The sequence below is a fragment of the Chiloscyllium plagiosum genome, chromosome 2, assembly GCF_004010195.1.
Source record: "Chiloscyllium plagiosum isolate BGI_BamShark_2017 chromosome 2, ASM401019v2, whole genome shotgun sequence".
Taxonomy (NCBI): Eukaryota; Metazoa; Chordata; class Chondrichthyes; order Orectolobiformes; family Hemiscylliidae; genus Chiloscyllium; species Chiloscyllium plagiosum.
This window is the reverse complement of record NC_057711.1, coordinates 96,095,263-96,116,381: the sequence shown is the minus strand read 5'-3', so window position 1 is coordinate 96,116,381 and position 21,119 is coordinate 96,095,263. Positions and strand designations below refer to the sequence as shown.

Genomic DNA, 21,119 nt, shown 5'->3' with positions numbered 1-21,119 from the left:
GTGAGGCGCTTCTGTGGTGTTTCCTCCGGCATTTATAGTGGCCTGTCCCTGCCGCTTCCGGTTGTCAGTTTCAGTTCGTGGATCATCAACTAGCCACGAAATGACACGACCAGCTATCCCTAGTAGCCACACACGTAGACGACAAGCAACATGAATTTGACTGGGACAACACTACCATTATAGGGCAAGCGAAACAAAGAACAGCCAGGGAATTCCTAGAAGCATGGCACTCATCCACAAACTCCATCAACAAACACATATACCTGGACCCAATATACCGGCTACTACAGCGGACAGCTGAGACTGACAACCGGAAGCGGCAGGGACAGGCCACTATAAATGCCGGAGGAAACACCACAGAAGGGCTTCACAGGAGGCTCCCAAGCACTGAGGATGTCACCCTAGACAGGGCACGAAATGTTTGCAACAAAAACTTCCAGCTCGGCGAACAGAACCACAGCAATATTGATACATATATGATATATATAAATATACATCAGTAACACAATAGATTGATTAGTTTTAAGGACAAGATAATTTCAATTTTCAGCTGGGTTAGGTACTGTGTGTTCAAGACTCAATCCAGAGATTTGAGCACTAAATCTGAAGAGCAAGGGGTGGTTTGTGAATACTAAATTATCATCATGAAATTTAGGAATTTGTTACTGTCAATTTGGCTGCTTAATTTGCCACAATAAAACAGGGATACTTCAAAAATTAATTCAATAGATTTTCAAGTACTTTGGACCATTCTGATATTGTGCGGGATGCTACACAATTGTTATGTTCTTTTTTTCTTTGAACTTACTTTTGAAGCAGTACCATTTTCTGTTAAGCTCTTAATAACCACACCATCATGTGTACTCTCTTCACTAATTGCAATTCCAAGTCCACCTTGATCCTGTACAAATAAAACGTCAGAAATTCTGCTTAGCTTTCTAATAGATTAAGTTAAATATGGCACCAATAAGCCAATATGGCACAGCTTGAATTATTAAAAGAAGTGCGTTGCAAGGAATGCAATATTTCAAGGAGAAAGTGAGGTCTGCAGATGCTGGAGATCAAAGTTGAAACTTTATTGCTGGAACAGCACAGCAGGTCAGGCAGCATCCAGGGAACAGGAGATTCGACGTTTCGGGCACAGGCCCTTCTTCAGGAATGAGCAGAGAGTGTTCAGCAGGAGAAGATAAAAGGTAGGGAGGAGGGACTTGGAGGAGGGGCGTTGGAAATGTGCAATATTTCAAACATTATTTGTTTATGAGTTTGGATTTTTCAATTTGAACTAGTGGCATGTGGGTTTTGTGTGTGTCTGAAAGGGCTTAATGATTAACTTGTACGTATTTCTAGAACCATGATGATTTTTTAAACAACATCAGTGTGCGAGAAAGGTTTCCTGGACAGTAATAGGTTTGTGTTTACATTGGCAGAATTTTATAAGCGAACAAAATAAATCATTGTGTATTAGGTGGCAGTTTAGAGGGTCAGGAATGTTTTTCTTTTGGGGTGAGGACGAATTCTGCCAATCAAATGAGTGTGTCATTGGAGAGAATTTTGTTGGGTAGGCAGGAGAAGAAGAAATGGAGGGCTTTTAGGCCTTCCTCATAGGGATACAGGTGTAGAGGGACTGGATGGCCATGGTGAAGATAAAGTGCTGGGGCCGGGGAATTGAAAGTCATGGAGGAAGTGGAGGGTGTAGGTGGTGTCTCAAATGTATCTGGGGGGTTCCTAGACCAAGGGGGCATGACAGAGTTAAGATAGGAGACAATTGGTTAATTTGTGGATTTTGGGTAATAGACAGAACCGGGCGGTCTGGGGTTTGGGGTTATGAGGTTGGAGGCTGTGGATGGGAGATCACCTAAGGTGATGAGGTTGTGAATGGTCTCAAAGACCATGGTTTGGTGATGAGAGGTGGAGTAGTGATCGAGGAGGTGTCATTGATTTGGCTTCTGGCCTCACCGATGTAGAGATCAGTGCACCATATACCTCCGTGCCTCTCTCGTCAGAGGTTTGGTGATGTGGTTGGGGTTGGAGCGGATGTAATGGTGGGCTGCATGGTGCGAGGGTGGGAGGTTGGAGTGTGTGAGGGGGTGCAGAGATTGAGGCGGTTAATGTCACAACAGCAGTTGCAAATGAAGAGGTCGAGGGAGGATAAGAGGCGTGTCCAAGAAGATGGGAGTTTGTTGGAGGTGGGAGAAAGGGTATTAGGATGTGGGGGTGGTGGGAAGTTATGATCACAAAAGCAGGCATGGAGGTGTGGATGTCGGAAGAACAGTTCAACATTGCAGTGTGTACAGAATTCATTGACATGGGGGCAGAGTGGAATGAAAGCAGTCCTTTGCTGAGAACTGACCGTTCGTTCTCAGTGAGGGGGAGGTCGGGCAAATACCCTGCAGGGTTTGGAGCTGGAGCTGTGTGTTGAGTTGGAGTTGGGAGTGGGGATAGAGACTATCTCTGGAGTGGGAGTGTGCATGGGACCGGTCATGTGATTGGTGGTGATGTCAGTAGCCATGCAACTGGCGGCATTCTGTGCAGGCAGCGTGGTTGACAGCAGTTGTGGAGGAGGCAGCCATGGGAGTGGCATGATTGGTGGCAGCTGCGGCATGTTGTGTTCTGCAGCTGCTGTGGAAGCAGCATAATTGGCGGCTTCCACGGACATTATGTCATCTTCTGTGGCAGTGGAGGTGGCTGGAGCAGCCACATGGTTAATGGCATCCAAAGGATTCCATAGGAGGCAGGGGTGGGGTCTGGTGTGGTTTCAGAGGCCTGGATTTGGAGGTAAGTGCGAGAGAGTTTGGTGTACTTATGCTTCTGGACATCTGATAAGCTGGCGAAAAAGTGGTGGTTGAGGGCATGGATCCTTCAGAGGATGAAGAACAACAGAGGTGCTTTGCAGATCTGGAAGAGTGAGGCCCTGAGCTGGGGAAGGGCTGACTGTAGGGAGAGTAAGTGTCCGTGCATGGCTGAGGATCCGTATGGGAGAACCATTTCTGGAGACTTTGGAGGTGCTGTAGGGAGCCGTTTCCCAGCTTGGTCCAACTTGAGACGGCCTGAATGTTGGCTGGAGCCCATGGGGGATAGATTGGTTTCGTAGGCAGGTGCTAAGGAAGGAAATGGGGCTGTAGTAACAGAATTGTTTCAGGATGTGATTGAAGAGCTTCAGGGTGGCGATGATGACCGGGGGTTGCAGTTGGAGAGAAACTCACTGAGACTTTTGAAGAGGGAGGAGGAAAACGTCTTCAAGTTGGATATCCTTGGAAGAGGTTTTGCAGCAACTAGGAGATACTGAGGACTGCAGATGCTGGAGAAGTCAGAGTCTATAAAGTGTGGCACTGGAAAAAGCACAGAAGGCCAGGCAACATCTGAGGAGCAAGAGAGTACTTATTTTGGGCATGACCCTTCAGGGACTGGAAGGGGGGGGTTGGGGCTGAGAAATAGAGGGGGATGGAGCTGGGGGAAAAGCAGGTGGGATAGTAATAAGTGGATACAGATAAAAGGTGATTGTGATTGGTCAGTGGGAAGTGTGGAGTGGATAGGTGGGCAATAAGATTGACAGGTAGGTCAGATCAAGAGGGCAATGCCAAGTCAAAGGGTTATATCTGGGATGGGGTTACAGAGGGATTTGATAGAAAGATTCTGGTAGTCAGACAGTTTTCTTGTTGAAATAATTAGTTTACTGTGCGTCAGATTCAAATGTCATCAGAGGAATTTATCATATCTTGAGATCATTTCAGTTTACACTGTTAAACATTGGAACAGAATTAGCTCCTCTGACCCAGCAAATCTTCTCCAACACTCTATCGTGGCTGATATGATTTTCAATCACATTCTTCTGCCTTCTCTCCCGAAGTCTTTATCCCTTGCCAATCAATAACCTGTCAATCTCTGACTTAAATTCACTCATGACCTAGTGTCCACAGCCCTCTGTGGCAATGAGATCAATAAATTCACCACCCTCTGGCTGAAGAAATTCCAACTTATCTCAGTTCTAAAGGATTGTCACATTCTGAGGCTGTGTCCTTGGTCATAGTCTACAGTCAGTGGAAACATCTTCACCACATCCACTCTATTCAGGCCCCTCAGTATTCTGTAAATTTCAATCAGATTCTCCCACATCTTTCTAAACACCACTGAGTACAGACCCAGAGTCCTAAACTACTCCTTGTATGTCAAGTCCTTCAACCCTGGGATTATTCTTGTAAACCTCCTTCAAAGCCCCTCCAATTATCAAGCTGGCACATCCCTCCCGAACTAAGGGGCTCAAAATTGCTCACAAAATTCCAACTATGATCTGGCTAGAGCCTTATACAGCTTCGGCTGTACATTGCTTCTCTTGTATTCTAGCCATCTCAAAGTGAATGCTAACATTGCATTTGTCTTTCCAATTGCCAAATTAGCCTGCATGTTAATCTTAAGAAAATATTGAACTGGACTTCCAAGTCCCTTTGTACTTCAGATTTTAAAATTATTTCCCCTTTTAGTTATGTCTGTGCCTTTATTCGTCTGACCAAAGTGTATAACCTCACATTTTCCCACACTGTATTTCAGTTGCCCACTTTCCTAGCCTGTCCAATTTCTTTTGCTACCTCCCTGCTTTCTCAACACTACCTGGTCCTTGTGTCATGTGCAAACTTAGTAACAATGCCCTTAGTTCCTTCATCTGGATTGTCGACATATGACGTGAATTGTTGTGGTCTCAATTTGGACTCCTGCGGTACTCCATTAATCACCAATTACGGTCTTGAAAAAGACCTCATTATCCATACTCTCTGCCTTTTGTCAATTAGCTAATGCTCTATCTATGTTAGTATTATGCTCCAATATCATGAACTCATCTTATTTAACATTATCCTCAGTGGTATTTTGTCAAAGGCCTTCTAGAAATCCAAAACCAAATGTCCATTGGCTCTCCTTTGATTAACTTGCTTGTTACATCCTCAAAGAGTTTTAACAGATTTGTCAGACATGATCTCCCCTTGACAAAGCTGTACTGACTCAGCCCTATTTTAGAATGCACATCTAAGTACTCCAATCAATAATAGACTCTAAAATCTTACCAACTGGCCTATGTCTGCTTCCTTCTCTTTATAAATAGGGATGTTATGTTAGCCTTTTTCTAGGACCCTTCTCACTCCAGTGATTCTCGAAAGATCACCACCAACTCCTCTACAATCTCTTCAGCTACGTCCTTCAGAAATATGGTGTAGTCATCTGGTCCGGGTAATTAATCCACCTTCAGATCTTTCAGCTTCCCTAGCACTTTCTATTATGCTCACCTATGCCCCTGATTTAGTTGAAGTTCTGGTGTCCTGCTGGTGTCTTCAACTGTGAAAACTAATGCAAAATATGTTTTCAGTTCCTCTGCTATTTCTTTGTTCCCCAATACTATTTCTCAAGCCTCATTTCTACTCTTATCTCTCTTGTAACTTTTATATTAAAAAAAACTCTCAAATCTTCTTTTATATTACTAGCTAGATTGTTTTCACAAGAGCTAAGACATTTCCAAGGTCAGTGTTGTTACAAAAAGGAGTCACTACAAAAAGGTAGGTTGGATTGGAGTGTCATAACAACTCAAACGGATCCTTAGTTTTCTCTAAGGCATGTAAGTAACCAATCCACTCCTTGGATGTAGATAGGACACTATAATATTAAAACAAGGATGTGTGCTGTACTTAACTGTCTATCAGGTTTAACTCTGGAGAAGCACATTTCCCATTCTTAAAAGCAACCCAGTAGTAAAAACAGGAGTATACAAAGTGCCTTTCCAACACTGCTGGTTGGCTAGGAGCAGTAGTGCTTTCTCCTAAGTCACTGATCTCTGTTGCTTACGATTTGGCCCTTTCGACCAACACTGGAATCAGGCAGATCCACAAGATCCAAATCCACCCAAATATGCTAATACTAACCGAGGTACTGGATTACCATTTGGTCCTGGCATGAAGCTTGCAAAGTGCTTTTTACTTGGTCAAGAGCCAAAACTATCAACAGGCTGACTCCAGAATGAGGTGCAGGTTTGAAATAAGAGATGCATAGACACATACGAGATACACATTTGGGTATATATAAGAGGCATGGATATTTGTGGAAGACAATGTTGAAATTGTAGTATCACTGGACTAATGCAGGAAAGATTCAGACGAATGCCCTGGGGGCACAAGTTCAAATTCCAACACAGAAGAATTTCAAAATAAAATTTCAAAACTCAATTCATAAATCTGGAATCGAAAGTTAATCTCTGTGATAGTGACAACAAAGCTATTGGTTTTTTTGATGTGTAAAAATGTATCTGGTTTCCTAATATCCTTTATTCTGGGAATAGTGTTCTTGCAGATGCCATAAAGCAGTCTGGCAGTCTGCTTGTTGAAACAAACAGTGACATCACAGGAAAACTGAGTGGTCTCACCATACTGCGGGAGTAGAGAATCTAAGGGAGAGAGCTGATCAATAAATAGTAGGTTAGGTCAGGTTAATATTTACAACTGTTGTTGCTTGTACCTTTTAAAGTCTTTTTGTGGTTCATTGTTTCTAAGTGCTGCATTCCGTAGTAAAATGGAACATGGCAGATTGGTCGCAGAGAAATTGATATTATTTGATATTATGTAAATTCCAAAAGATTTAAATTAAAAGGGTAGGTCATGGCAGGAGAGTTCAAAGCCACAGTTTGCTCCTACTGTTCTGTAGGAAGCCAGGAAAACTTCCAGTGCTCAGCTCCAGCATGCGTGCAGGAAGTGTCTCCAGCTGCAACTCCTGGAAGCACAGGATCTGAAGCTGGAATGGTGGCTGGGGAAAATTTGGAGCATCCACAAAACTGACAGAATCATTCATAGTACATATAAAGAGGTAGTCACACTGCATGCTAAGACTCCATATGCAGGAAGGGGATGGTGACCATCAGGAAGAGTAAGAGGACTAAGGAGGCAGTGCAGTGTCCTGTGGTAATTCACCTGAAAACATATATACCACTTTGGATACTGTTGAGGTGAAATTACCTCTCAGGGGAAAGGAACAACAGCTAAATTCAGGGCATCATGTTGGCTCTGCTGCACAAAGTGTGCAAAAGTGTGGAGAAATGTGTGGAAATGCAACAGTCATAGGGGCTTCAATTGTAAGAGAAATAGATAGGCAATTCTGTGGCTGGAACAAACTTGATTGGCTGAATGGCCAAAGTCTGCTCGTATGGTCTATCGTATGGCCATAAACAATACTCCAGAACGGTATTTTGCCTCTCTGGTGCGAGAGTCAAAAGTGTCTCAGAACAGCTACAGGACATCCTGGAGGGGTGAGGATGAACTGGCAATGGTCATGGTACACATTGGTACTAATGACATAGTTAAAATAATGAGGTCCTAAAATAAGAATAGGCAGATTCAAAAAATCAAGCTTAAAAAAAAAGAGGTCAAACATAGCGACCTCAGGATGATTGCTCATCCTGTCAGTGCGAAAAAAGAGAGAATTTATCAGATTTCTTTGGGCATTGAGTCCAGTTCTGGGTAGGTGGGATCAGTGCAAACTGGATGGGTTAGACCTGGGCAGGTCTCAGACTGAAGCAGTAAGGGGAGCATTTGCTAGGGTAATTGGGGAAGCTTTAAAGTAAATTGACAGAGGAAGGGGAACCCATGCAACAAGTCAGAGAAAGGAAAATCAAGGACAAGAACAAAAGACAAACTCGAATAACAGAAGTGATGGGCAGTGGAATCAAAGGCCCTTTTGTACAGGTAAACCTGCCCCAGAATAGGTTCCGACGATCCAAGAACCGGAAACACTGCCCTTTGCACTAGCTCCTTAGCCAAGCATTCACTTGTACTATCTTTCTAATCTTTGTCTCAGTCGCATGTGGTATCGGTAGCAACCCAGAGCTCCCTTATCAACCTTGAGCTCCTACTCTTTAGCCTCTTTCCTAACTCCTTGTACTCACTCAACGGGAATATCCTCCCTCAGTACAGCTGTAATACCAATGTTGTTAGTACTAACATGCACAACGACCTCTTGCTACTCACTGTCCCCCTTTAAGAATTTTGTACAACCGCTCAGAGACCTCATTGACCCTGGCACCAAGGAGGGAACACACCATCCTGGAATCTCGAATGCAGCCACAGAACCACCTGTCTGTGCCCCTAACTCGTGTAGTCTCCTACCACTATCGCTCTTTTGGATCTTGCTCAACACAGCACTTTTAAAAGGGAGAGGAACAGACAAAGGCAGCACATATACTAGGTCAGTGCAGGAGATTGAGAGAGAAAGAAACCCACACTGCTAACTGACACAACAGTGAACCTGCACAGTTACTGCCTTTGTTGTTGAATTCATGTATCACTGGACATCGGAGTGCATCTGGGAAAATTAACAAACAGTGAAATTCACAACTGATCTTGGAGGAACCTGTTTGGGAGACGTCACAGCACAAAACTATTCACTTATCTGTTCTAAGTGTGACCTTGGGACCTTGTTGTAAGTCTGCAGTAGTGAATAGAGTGGGTTCTTTCTTGAAAATACATTTAAATGAGACATGTCTCTTGACTAAACTCGAAAATATAAGCCATATGCATTAAGTTAGCCTGGAGCAGTGTTTTGTAGAGAAAAATCACGGTGCTATTGTCTGGTTCGGCAGATTGGAAGAAGCAAAAATGGCTCTTAGTAGAATGATATGCTCTTCTTGTTGCATGTGGGAGTTTAGGAAGAGTTTACGTGTTACTGAGGATTATATCTGCAATAAATGCAGTTGGTTTTGAATGGTTGGAGCGACAGTTAGAGGCAATGAGGAATTTACAAGAGCTAGGAAGTGTGATGGACGGTAGTTATAGGAAGGGCGAAAAGTCACATAGGTGGATTAACTCCAGAAAAGGTAAAAGAGGTAGGCAGATAGTGCAGGCGTCTTCTGCAGCTATCCCCACTTCAAACAAGTATGATGTTTTGGAAAACATAGGGAGTGATGGATTCTCAGGGGAATGTAGCACGAACAGCCAAGTGTCTGGTATTGAGACTGGCTCTAATGCACTGAGGGATACGTCGGGTTCCAAGAGATCGATTGTGTTGGGGACTCTCTCATCCGAGGCACAGACAGATGTTTCTCTGGATAGCAGCGAAAAATCAAAATGGTTTGTTGCCTCCCTGGATCAAGTGTATCTCAGAGAGGGCACAGAATGTTCTCAAGGGGGAGAGAGACCACCAAGAGGGCACTGTATACATTGGAACCAATGACATGGGAAGGGAAAAGGTTGAGATTCCTAAGGAAAAATACAAAGAGTTAGGCAGGGATTTAAAATGGAGGTCCTCAAGAGTAGTAATATCTGTGTGACTCCCGGTGCTGCAAGCTAGTAAGGGTAGGAATAGGAGGAAAGAGCAGATGAATGCTTGGCTGAGGAGCTAGTGAATGGGAAAACGATTCACATTTTTAGATCATTGGAACATCTTTTAGGGTAGAATTGACCTGTACAAGAAGGATGCACCTAAATTGGAAGGGGACTAACATACTGGCAGGGAGATTTGCACCTAAATTGGAAGGGGACTAACATACTGGCAGGGAGATTTGCACCTAAATTGGAAGGGGACTAAAATACTGGCAGGGAGATTTGCTAGAGTTGCTCGGGAGAATTTAAACTATTAAGTTGGTGGGTTGGGACACAGGGAGATAACGAGGAAAGAGATCAATCTGAGACGGGTACAGTTGAGAAAAGAAGCAAATCAGTCAGGGCAGGCAAGGACAACGCAGAGAACAAGGTAGGACTAATGAATTAAACTGCATTTATTTCAATGCAAGGGGCCTAACAGGGAAGGCAGATTACCTCAGGGCATTGTTCGGAACATGGGACTGGGATATCATAGCAATTACAGAAACATGGCTCAGGGATGGACAGGACTGGCCGCGTAATGCTCCAGAATACAAATGCTACAGGAAGGACAGAAAGGAGACAAGAGGGGAGGGGGAAGTGGCATTTTTGATAAGGGTTAGCATTACAGCTGTACTGAGGGAGGATATTCCTGGAAATATATCCGGGGAAGTTACTTGGGTGGAACTGAGAAATAAGAGAGGGATGATCACATTATTGGAATTGTATAATGGACCCCTAACAGTCAGAGTGAAATTGAGAAACAAATTTGTAAGGAGATCTCACTTATCTGTAAGAATAGTAGGTGGTTATGGTAGGGGATTTTAACTTTCCAAACATAGACTAGGGCTACCATAGTGTTAAGAGTTTAGATGGAGAGGAATTTGTTAAGCAAGTACAAGAAAGTTTTCTAATTCAGTATGTGGATGTACCTAGTAGAGAAGGTGCAAAACTTGACCTACTCTTGGGAAATAAGGCAAGGCAGGTGACTGACGTGTCAGTGGGGGAGCACTTTGGGGCTCAGTGACCATAATTCTATAAGTGGTGGAAAACGACAGACCAGATCTAAAAGTTGAAAAATTGGAGGAAGGCCAATTTTGATAGTATTAGGCAAGAACTTTCAAAAGCTGATTGGGGGGCAGATGTTTGCAGGTAAAGGGACGGCTAGAAAATGGGAAGCCTTCAGAAATGAGATAACGAGAATCCAGGGACAGTATATTCCTATTCGGGTGAAAGGAAAGGCTGGTAGGTCATAGGCTGCGAGGTCATGTTGCGGCTGAACAGGACATTGGCTCAGCCACTTTTGGAATACTGCATGTAATTCTGGTCTCCTTCCTGTCAGGAGGATGTTGTGAGACTTGTTGGGATTGAAGGATTTGAGCTATAGGGAGAGGCTGAATAAGCTGGGGTTGTTTTGCCTGGAGCATCGGAAGCTGAGGGGTGACCTTATAGATGTTCATAAAATCACGAGAGGCATGGATAGGATAAACAGAAAAGTATTTTCCCTGGGCTGAGAGAGTCCAGAACTCGAGGGCATAAGTTTAGGATGAGGGGGAAGGATATAAAAGACACGTAAGGGGCAACTTTTTCATGCAGATGGTACTGCATGTGTGGAATGGGCTGCCAGAGGAAGTGGTGGAGGCTAGTACAATTGCAACATTTAAGAGGCATCTGGATGGGTATATGAATAGGAAGTGTTTTGAGGGATATGGGCCGGGTGCTGACTGGTGGGACTAGATTGGGTTGGGATATCTGGTCGGCATGGGCGAGTTGGACCGAAAGGTCTGTTTCCATGCTATACATCTCTGTGACTCTATGACTGCTCTACAGCAGAGCCAGTTGTGGTACCATAGGCCTAGCTGCTATTGTTATACTCCCCGAAAGGCCATCCTCCACAACAGTATCCAAAATGTTAGAGAGGGAAATAGCCAAAGGATAATCCTGCACTACCTGCCTGCCTCTCCTGGCGGGTCCTGAACTGAACCTGTGGTGTGACCAGCTCCCTCTAACTAATGTCTATATCACACTCTCTGCCCCCTGTCTGCTCCTCAATGCGTCCACCTTCATGAGCAACCATAATATGATCAGCTTTTCCACTGAGATGGAGAGTGAGGTAACTGATTCTGAGACCAGCGTCCTGGATCTTAATAAGGGAAACTATGATGTATGAGGCGTAAGTTGACTATGATGGATTGAGAAATGTTAATGAAAGGAATGGCAGTGGATAAGCAATTGCAAAGTCAAAGAGGGGATGGATGCCCTACAAAAAAAATCTTTATTCCTGTCTGGTGCAAGAGTGAAAACACAGTAGTGGCCAAACCAAGTCTTATGAGGGATAGGATTTGGCAAGAAAAAACAGTAGACCTGACGATTGGGAACAAACTAGAAGTCAGCAAAAGAAGATCAAATGTATTGATTAAAATGGGGAAAATGGAGTGCGAGAGTAAGCTTGCAGAAAAAGAACTGACTGTAAAAGTTTCCATTGAGGGAAAAGGATTGGTGAAAACTAATGTAGCTCTCACAGTCAGAAAGGGGAGAATTTACAATGGGGAACAAATAAATGACTGACAAACTAAATTCATAATTTGCTTCTGTCTACACAAAGGAGGACACAAAAACGTACCAGAAATGATGGGGAACACTGGGTTTAGCAAGAGGAAGGAATGAGATTGAATGCTGATAAAATCCGAAGTAGATAATCAACATCCTAGAGTACCTAACAAGTGACCTAAGAAATAGTGGTCGCATTGGTAGTCATCTTCCAAGATTGTTTAAACTCTGGAATAGTTCAGATTAGCCACTTTCCAATGTAATCCCATTATTTAAAATTATAGATTGATGAGTCTTATGTATGCTGACGGGAAAATGCTAGAATTCATTATCAAGGATTTTACAGCAGAGCATTTAGAAAACAGTTGGAGAATCAGACACAGGCAGCATGGATTTACGAAAGGAAAATTGTACTTGGCAAATCTACTGAGGATGTAACCAGTAGAATTGGTCAGGGGGAATCAGTGGATGTGGTTCATTTGGACTTTCAGAAAGCTTTTGAGAAGGTTACATATAACAAATTAAAATACAAAATTAAAGCATAATGAATTGAGAGCAGTGTATTGAGAAGCATAAAAAATGACTAGCGTACAGAGAACAGAGAGTAGGAATAAATGGGTCTTGTCCCGAATGGCAGGCAGTAATGAGAGGAGTACTGCAGGGATGGGTACTTGACCCCAGCTATTCACAATATGTGTAAATTATTTAGATGAGGGAACTAAATATATTCTCTTAAGATTTGCACATGAAAAAGGAAGAAGAGAGACAATGACACAGATCACATGGTCAGACAAAGAAATTTACTTGGCTGTCTGACATAGCAATGAATCTCCATAGCCACTGCCTTAGCAGTGTCTCTGGACAGTGGAGTGTATCTAAGAAAAATTAACAAACAGTGAAATTCACAGCTGACCTTGGAGGAATCTGTTTGAAAGAGCTCATAGCACGGGAGAAGCAAAGTGCACCATTTTTAAGTGCAACCTTGCTGTAAATCTACAATAGTGAGTAGAGTGTCTCACAAACTTGATTGAGTTTTTTGAAGCAGTAACAAAGAAGATTGATGAGGGCAGAGCTGTAGATATGATCTATATGGACTTCAGTAAGGCGTTCGACAAGGTTCCCCATGGGAGACTGATTAGCAAGCTTAGATCTCATGGAATACTAGCCATTTGGATACAGAACTGGCTCAAAGATAGAAGACAGAGGGTGGTGGTGGAGGGTTGTTTTTCAGACTGGAGGCCTGTGACCTGTGGAGTGACACAAGGATCGGTGCTGGGTCCTCTACTTTTTGTCATTTACATAAATGATTTGGATTCGAGCATAAGAGGTACAGTTAGTAAGTTTGCAGATGACACCAAAATTGGAGGTGTAGTGGACAGCAAAGTGGGTTACCTCAGATTACAACAGGATCTGGACCAGATGGGCCAATGGGCTGAGAGGTGGCAGATGGAGTTTAATTCAGATAAATGCGAGATGCTGCATTTGGGAAAGCAAATCTTAGCAGGACTTATATACTTAATGGTAAGGTCCTAGGGAGTGTTGCTGAACAAAGAGACCTTGGAGTGCAGGTGCATAGCTCCTTGAAAGTGGAGTTGCAGGTAGATAGGATAGTGAAGAAGGCATTTGATATGCTTTCCTTTATTGGTCAGAGTACTGAGTCCAGGAGTTGGGAGGTCATGTTGCGGCTGTACAGGATATTGGTTAGGCCACTGTTGGAATACTGCGTGCAATTCTGGTCTCCTTCCTATCGGAAAGATGTTGTGAAACTTGAAAGGGTTCAGAAAGGATTTACAAGGATGTTGCCAGGGTTGGAAGATTTGAGCTACAGGGAGAGGCTGAACAGGCTGGGGTTGTTTGGTCTGGAGTGCCGGAGGCTGAGGGGTGACCTTATAGAGGTTTACAAAATTATGAGGGGCATGGATAGGATAAATAGACAAAGTCTTTTCCCTGGGGTCGGGGAATAGGTTTAGGGTGAGAGGGGAAAGGTTTAGGGTGAGAGGGGAAAGATATAAAAGAGACCTAAGGGGCAATTGTTTTACCCAGAGGGTGGTATGTGTATGGAATGAGCTGCCAGAGGATGTGGTGGAGGCTGGTACAATTACAACATTTAAGAGGCATTTGGATGGGTATATGAATAGGAAGGGTTTGGAGGGATATGGGCTGGGTGCTGGCAGGTGGAGCTAGATTGGGTTGGGATATCTGGTCGGCATGGACAGGTTAGACAGAAAGGTCTGTTTCCATACTGTACAACTCTATAAGTGTGTTCGTTTTTATTCTATGTTTTATTGAGATTTGTTGCTTGATTAAAATTTTAAAAATATAAAACAAAGGTACTAAGTTTGTTTCGAACAGTGTTTTTTAGTGCAGTAAGATGGTGCTACTTTCTGGGTTTTTAGATTGTTAAGGAGCAGACAGTGAGAAATCAGAATGGTGTGTTGCCTCTCATGCACTAATTACTGAAAGTAAGCATGCAGGTGCAGCAGGCAGTAAAAAAGGCAAACTTTATGTTAGCTTTCATAGCAAAAAGATTTGAGTATAGGATAAGGATGACTTGCTGCAATTGTACAGGACATTAATGTGGCCACACTTGAAATATTGTATGCAGTTTTGAAGTATAGAATCCCTACAGTGTGGACGCAGGCCATTTGCATCAAGTCCATGCCAATCCTTCGAAGGACATCCACCAAGACCCACCCAATTCCTGCAACCTAGTATTTCCCATGGCTAACACACCTAACATTATCGAGCAACTTAGCATGGCCATTCCACCTAACCTGCACCTCTTTGTACTGTGGGAGGAAACCAGAACACTCAGAAGAAACCCACTCAGATATGGAGAGAATGTTCAAACTCCAAACAGTCGCCTAAGAGAATTTGAACCCAGTTCTCTGGTGCTGTGAGGCAGCAGTGCTGACCACTGAGCCACTGTGCTGCCCAACATTGGTCTCATTGTCTGAGGAAGACATTCTTGCTGTAGAAACAATGCAGTGAAGGTTTAGCAAATTGATTCCTAAATAGCAAGACTGTCGTATAAAGAGAGATAGTGTCGGTTAGATTTCTATTGACTGGATGTTTGAGTAGTGAGAAAAGATATTATAGAAACCTATAAAATTCTAACAGAATTCAACAGATTAGATCGAGGAAGGATGTTCCCAATGGTGGGGGAGTATAGAAGCACAGATTATAGTTTAAAGATAAGAGATAAATCTTTTAGGACTGAGATGAGGAAATATTTCTTCACTTAGAGAGTAGTGGACCTGTGGAATTCACTACTGTAGGAAATGGTTGAGGCCAAAGCATTGTGTTTCAAGGAAGTAGATATAGCCCTTGTGATTAAAGAGATCAAGTGATCGGGGGGGGTTGGGAGTAGAGTATTGAGCTCAACAATCAGTCATGATCATATTGAATGGCAGAGTAGGTTTGAGGAGTCGAATGGCTACTTTTACTCCTATAATCTATTTTTATTCAGCAAAGAAAATCTACTTCTGTTGTCTGGTTTCCATGTGATCCTACACCCACAGTAATGTGGCTAACTCCTAATTCTCTCAAATGAACGAACAAAACAATCAGTTTAAGGGCAATTAGAGATGGACAACTAATGCCTGCCTCTGCAGCAATGTCCACATCCCATGAAAGAAGAATAAAGACAGACAAAAGTGCTCTCGTGTCTAAAATCAACACTCTCCCAATCTGTTAGGTTTCTTGAACAAACTGCACATTCCTACTCACAAAGTTAACCCAGCCAGGAGAGGTTAAATAATTGTAGTCTTCAAAGAAGTACTTTATGTCACCATCTGAATTGTATTGATAGCTAATATCTCAAGACCTTCAGCAAAGGACTGCTGAGCAGCAGTTTCAGTTGTCTGATGGAATAGAAAGAAATTTGTAAAGAAGTTCAAGTTATCCTATTCACAAAATATGGTTTGATTAAACATACCTGTGTCTTTTACATACATCTAATGATATAATGTCTACATTTGTTATTTTCTACAGTTCTAAAGATATAATTAATACTTTTTCAATAAATTTACCTTAGCAAGTAGAATATGTTGAGCATTTTTAAACAAAGTCAGATCCTTTTCAGTTTGGGATAATGATGTACTTGGCTCTTTCTTGAAAATAAAGCCAGAAAATATAATTTCATCCAGTAGTACTTGCCATTAAAAATAGTAATAGAGTTTGTAGTTATTGCAACATCGTGACTTTAAACATTAGAGTCATACAGATGTATGATATATCTAAGATATCTTTTAATCTTAGAATCATAGAGAACTTGCTTTGTTTGTCTTAACAGCCAATATAAAATTACACAACAATCCAATCCTTCCCCTTCTAGTTTGTTCCTGCCAGCTAACTACAGTAAAATATGCAGCAAACTTGTTTTTCAGGCACGTGTACTACGGGGAAGTTTAACAGGAGGAATAATGAAAATATATTTATAAATAAGACATAACTGTTTAAAGTACAAAGATTTATGATAGAAAATATATATTTTTAGTTTGAATCATCATAGTATTAGGAAAGGTAATCAAATTTCATTAATGGAGAAAATATTTTTTGTCAGGTTCAATTTTAAAGAGTTGATTGAACAATGTTTACATACAGGTGAATGAGAATTGTGCTTAGTCAGTTCTCTTCTGTTAGTATCCAACATAAAGTCAAGTCTTTCCCATTCATGTTTTTAAGCCATAAAATATCTACATAGTAAGCTTTAATTGCCTACATACTATGGATTAACATTATCTTCAAAGATCAGCATCAGAGAAAGGAATTGCATACTTTTCATTGGTAAAACTGCATATCTCTTCATAGAATGGAAATCGTGAAGTGTTTACCAGAGGACAAAGCGAGATTACTATAATGATACTCAATCATATACCTCATGGTGGGCTCCTGAAGTAGCTGTGATTATATCAGCTAATTTTGCAGGGCTGACTGCCATTTGATTGATTGCATCTGTGCTTCTGCAAAAGAAATACAAACATTGGCAATGAAAAGGAGAAATTAAATTTAGTTTGCTCTAAACACTAACATGATTCCAAATGCCTTAACAAATGATGTATTGCCCAAGCTTTTCCAATCAGATTTGCTGTGTGTGAAATTTTAGAACAATAGATACAAAATGCATTCAGGGAAAAGATTTGTTGAATGAAAATTGGATAACAATTTTACTGTGCTTGTGAGAGGGAGAGATGATGAAAAAGAAAGAAGGAACCAATACATACTGTGTATATGTATTATAAAAATGTTACACCATACTAATACAAGAGCCGCAGAAAATGAAAGAGACAGTGGCGTTCAAGGATCAAAGGAAACACCGCAGGCTATTGTTGCGGCATGCACATATTTCCAAAAGCTCTGTCGGCAGTTACGTACTTTGTGATTTTTTTGTTTACTCATTAGGTCATGAAAAAGGCAGAAATCTTTCAGTAAGTTCAGATAAAGTATAAAATTGCACTTCTAATTTCATAGACAGAAATTAGATCAAGTGAGGACATAAATGATCTACACAATATACCATCTTTGGGATCTGAAGTAGACCAAATAATGCACTATATGATAAATTATATCTCATTTGGGTCAGGAGACATTTGATAATCCTAGAAACAGGTGCAGAGATCACAATGTAATCTGTTTGTGCACATTGATGAAAGGCGTTTTGTCTTTGAGCTGCTGGTCAACAGCACGATTGCTGCATGAAGCCCGTGTTAACTTTTCTGTTTACTGGTTGCATGCATCATCAGCAAGCCCAAAATTGTAACTACCTAGCATTGGCTTCTGTTGTTTAAAGATAAGGTACTTTATGACTACAGCAGGAACTATCACCTTCAAAGTGAGTGTGAACTCAGAAGCATGACATGCAGGGAGTCAGGATGACTCTCTATCAAACTCTCAAGAAGGGATGGATAGCAGAAAACTATGCAAGGAGACCAGCTCTGAGGACATGGATGCCACAATAAATTAAATGACTTTAAACATATGATTAAGGTCAATAAATACAACTTTAAATGGACTGATAACTGCACCATCAGCCTCATATATTGCACTATTCAGCAAAACCCTATATGCAAGTAAAATCAACCTCTGTAGATTAAGTCCCTTACCTACCAGTCATGCACTTGACTTCAGCCTTATAATTTTAGAACGGTCACAAACTTTAAAGCAACATCTCACAGCATGTATAGACTACTAACTTTTCAACTATAACAGTGATAACACTTACTTACAAACTCATCTCTCTCCAGCAGCACAACTCCACTTTCCTGCCTGCTCCCCATAGCTCGTTAAACCATTAAAATTTTTTCTTCCTTAAATTAGTTCACTGCCCCGGTGTCCACAGATTCATGACCCTCTGACAAAAATAATTCTTCATCTTGTTCTTGATTGCTCCACAAAAATAAACATCTGCTCTGTGTCTATTTTGTCAATTCCCTTTACCTTATACGCCTCAATTAAATTTCCTCTCATCCTTCTAAATACTAGCAAGTAGAGACCTAAACTGTGCTCAATCGCTCCTCATAAAACAAGTCTTTCATCTCATAAATTTGTGGGCGGCACAGTGGCACAGTGGTTAGCACTGCTGCCTCACAGCGCCAGAGACCTGGGTTCAATTTCCGCCTCAGGCGACTGACTGTGTGGAGTTTGCACATTCTCCCCGTGTCTGCGTGGGTTTCCTCCGGGTGCTCCAGTTTCCTCCCACAGTCCAAAGATGTGCCGGTCAGGTGAATTGGCCATGCTAAATTGTCCGTAGCGTTCGGTAAGGGGTAAATGTAGGGGTATGGGTGGTTTGCGGGTCGGTGTGGATTTGTTGGGCCGAAGGGCCTGTTTCCACACTGTAAAGTAATCTAATCTAATCTAAACAGGTAATCTAAATCTAATCTAAATTGATCTAGTGCACCTTCGCTGAATTGCCTTCAAAGCAATTATATCCTTCCTCAAGGAAAGGGACTAAAACTGTACTCTGTAATCGAGATTCAGTCTCACCACTGCCATGTGCAATTGCAACAACACTTCCCTACGTTTATACTCTGTTCCTTTAGCAATAAATGTGAAAGTTCCATTTGTTGTCCTCAAGATCCGCTACAAATGCAAGTCATCCATGAAAACACCAAGATCTGTCTAACCAAAGCATTTAGAAGTTCCTCTCTATTTAGATAATAAGTTGTCTTTTTATTCTTCTGACCAAAATGTATAACCTCACACCATGTTAAACTTCATCTGCCAAATTTCAGCTCATTGACCCAATTTCTCCATATTCACCTTTACATTGCTTATTTCTTCATTGCAACTTGTTTTCCCACTAAAGTAGAGGACCAAACTTCCTTTCCTGGTTCAAATGAAAATTGACATTGTGAGCTGTTCTCTCTACTCATAGAATATTCAACAGTACAGCATAGGACAAACCCTTTTGCTTACCATGGCTCCATCAATCAAAATACCATTCTAAACTCATCTCATCGCCTGCACATGGTCTGTGTCCCTCAATTCCTTGTTTGTCCATGAGTCTGTCTAAATGCCTTTTAAACATTGCTATCATCTGTGGCTTGACCACTTACCCTAGCAGTACCTTCCAGGTGTGTAAAAGAAACTTTCCTCGCACATTGTGGAAAGTTAGGGGAGAAATTGCATGGTTCATTGCAAAAATACTTATTTCATCTATAATCATTGATGAGGTGCCAGGGGACTGGCTAATGTGTCTTTATTTAAGAAAGGCTACAAGGAGAAGCTTGAAAACTATACACCTGTGAGCCTGACATCAGTGGTGGGTATGTTGTTGAAGGAGTTTCTGGAAGATAGGTTTATTTGCATTTGGAAAGGCAAGGACTGATTAGGGATAGTCATCATGGTTTTGTGCGAGGCAAGTTGTGTCAACTAACTTGATTGAGTTTTTTGATGAAGTGACCAAAAGAGCATAGACATTGTTTATATGAATTTTACTAAAGTCTCTGACAAGGCTCTGCCTAGTAGACTAATGAGTAAAGTTAGATCACATGGGATTCAGGGTGAGCTTACCAATTGGATACAAAATTGACTTCGGTGTATTGGAATGCCTACTGTGTGGAAACAGGCACTTCGGCCCACCAAGTCCATACTGACCCTCTGAAGAGTATTCCACCTAGACACATTACCTAACAACTTTACATCCCTGAACATTGTGGGCAATTTAGCTTGGCCAATTCACTAACCTGCTCATCTTTGGATTGTGGGAGGAAACCAGAGCACCCAGAGGAATCCCATGCAGACACAGGGAGAATGAGCAAACTCCACACAGACAGTCGCCCGAGGCTGGAATCGAACCTGGGTCCCTGGTGCCGTGAGGCAGCAATGCTAACCACTGAGTCACTGTGCTGCCCCTAAGCCACTGTGCTGCCCTGGTGTTTCGGTACATAACTGAGTTTGCTCATTCTCCCTGTGTCTGCATGGGATTCCTCTGGGTGCTCTGGTTTCCTCCCACAATCCAAAGATGAGCAGGTTAGTGAATTGGCCAAGCTAAATTGCCCACAATGTTCAGGGATGTAAAGTTGTTAGGTAATGTGTCTAGGTGGAATACTCTTCAGAGGGTCAGTATGGACTTGGTGGGCCGAAGTGCCTGTTTCCACACAGTAGGCATTCCAATACACCGAAGTCAATTTTGTATCCAATTGGTAAGCTCACCCTGAATCCCATGTGATCTAACTTTACTCATTAGTCTACTAGGCAGAGCCTTGTCAGAGACTTTAGTAAAATTCATATAACTGAAGTTATGTACTTAGACAGGGTGGTTAAGAAGGCATTTAACATGCTTGCTTTCATTGCTCAGATATTTGAGTATAGGAGTCTGGACATCATGTTGAGGTTTTACAGGATATTGGTGAGGCCTTTTCTGGAGTACTGTGTGCAATTCTGGTCACCCTGCCGTAGGAAGGATATTATTAAACTGGAGTGGATTCAGAAAAGATTTACCAGGATGTTGCTGGGAGTGGAGGGTTTGAGTTATAAAACTAGGCTGGATAGACTTGGACTTTTTCCACTGAAGCAGAGGAAGTTCAAGGGAGATCTTATAGACGATTATAAAATGATGAGGTGCATAGATAAGGTGAATAGCATGAGTCTTTACCCGAGGGTGGGGGATTTCAAAACTAGGGCGCATATTTTTAAGATGAGAGGAGGATGTTTTAAAAAAGGACATGAGGGGCAACATTTGTACACAGTGCGTCATGTGTGGAATAAACTGCCAGAGGAAGTAGTGGATGCAGGTACAGTTAT

General features: G+C 42.0%; 1 protein-coding gene across 12 annotated transcripts in view; it reads right to left on the bottom strand.

The window, feature by feature from the left end:
• Nucleotides 1-21,119, bottom strand: part of LOC122562047 (multiple PDZ domain protein) — a 368,714-nt gene that overhangs the window by 60,368 nt on the left and 287,227 nt on the right. For all 12 annotated transcript variants that reach the window (XM_043714532.1, XM_043714569.1, XM_043714586.1 and 9 more), the window contains 3 exons: nucleotides 16,753-16,837; nucleotides 15,905-15,985; nucleotides 809-901 (listed from right to left, as the gene is read on the bottom strand). In XM_043714532.1, the coding sequence (XP_043570467.1) occupies nucleotides 809-901; nucleotides 15,905-15,985; nucleotides 16,753-16,837 (259 nt within the window). The remainder of the gene's footprint in view (nucleotides 1-808; nucleotides 902-15,904; nucleotides 15,986-16,752; nucleotides 16,838-21,119) is intronic.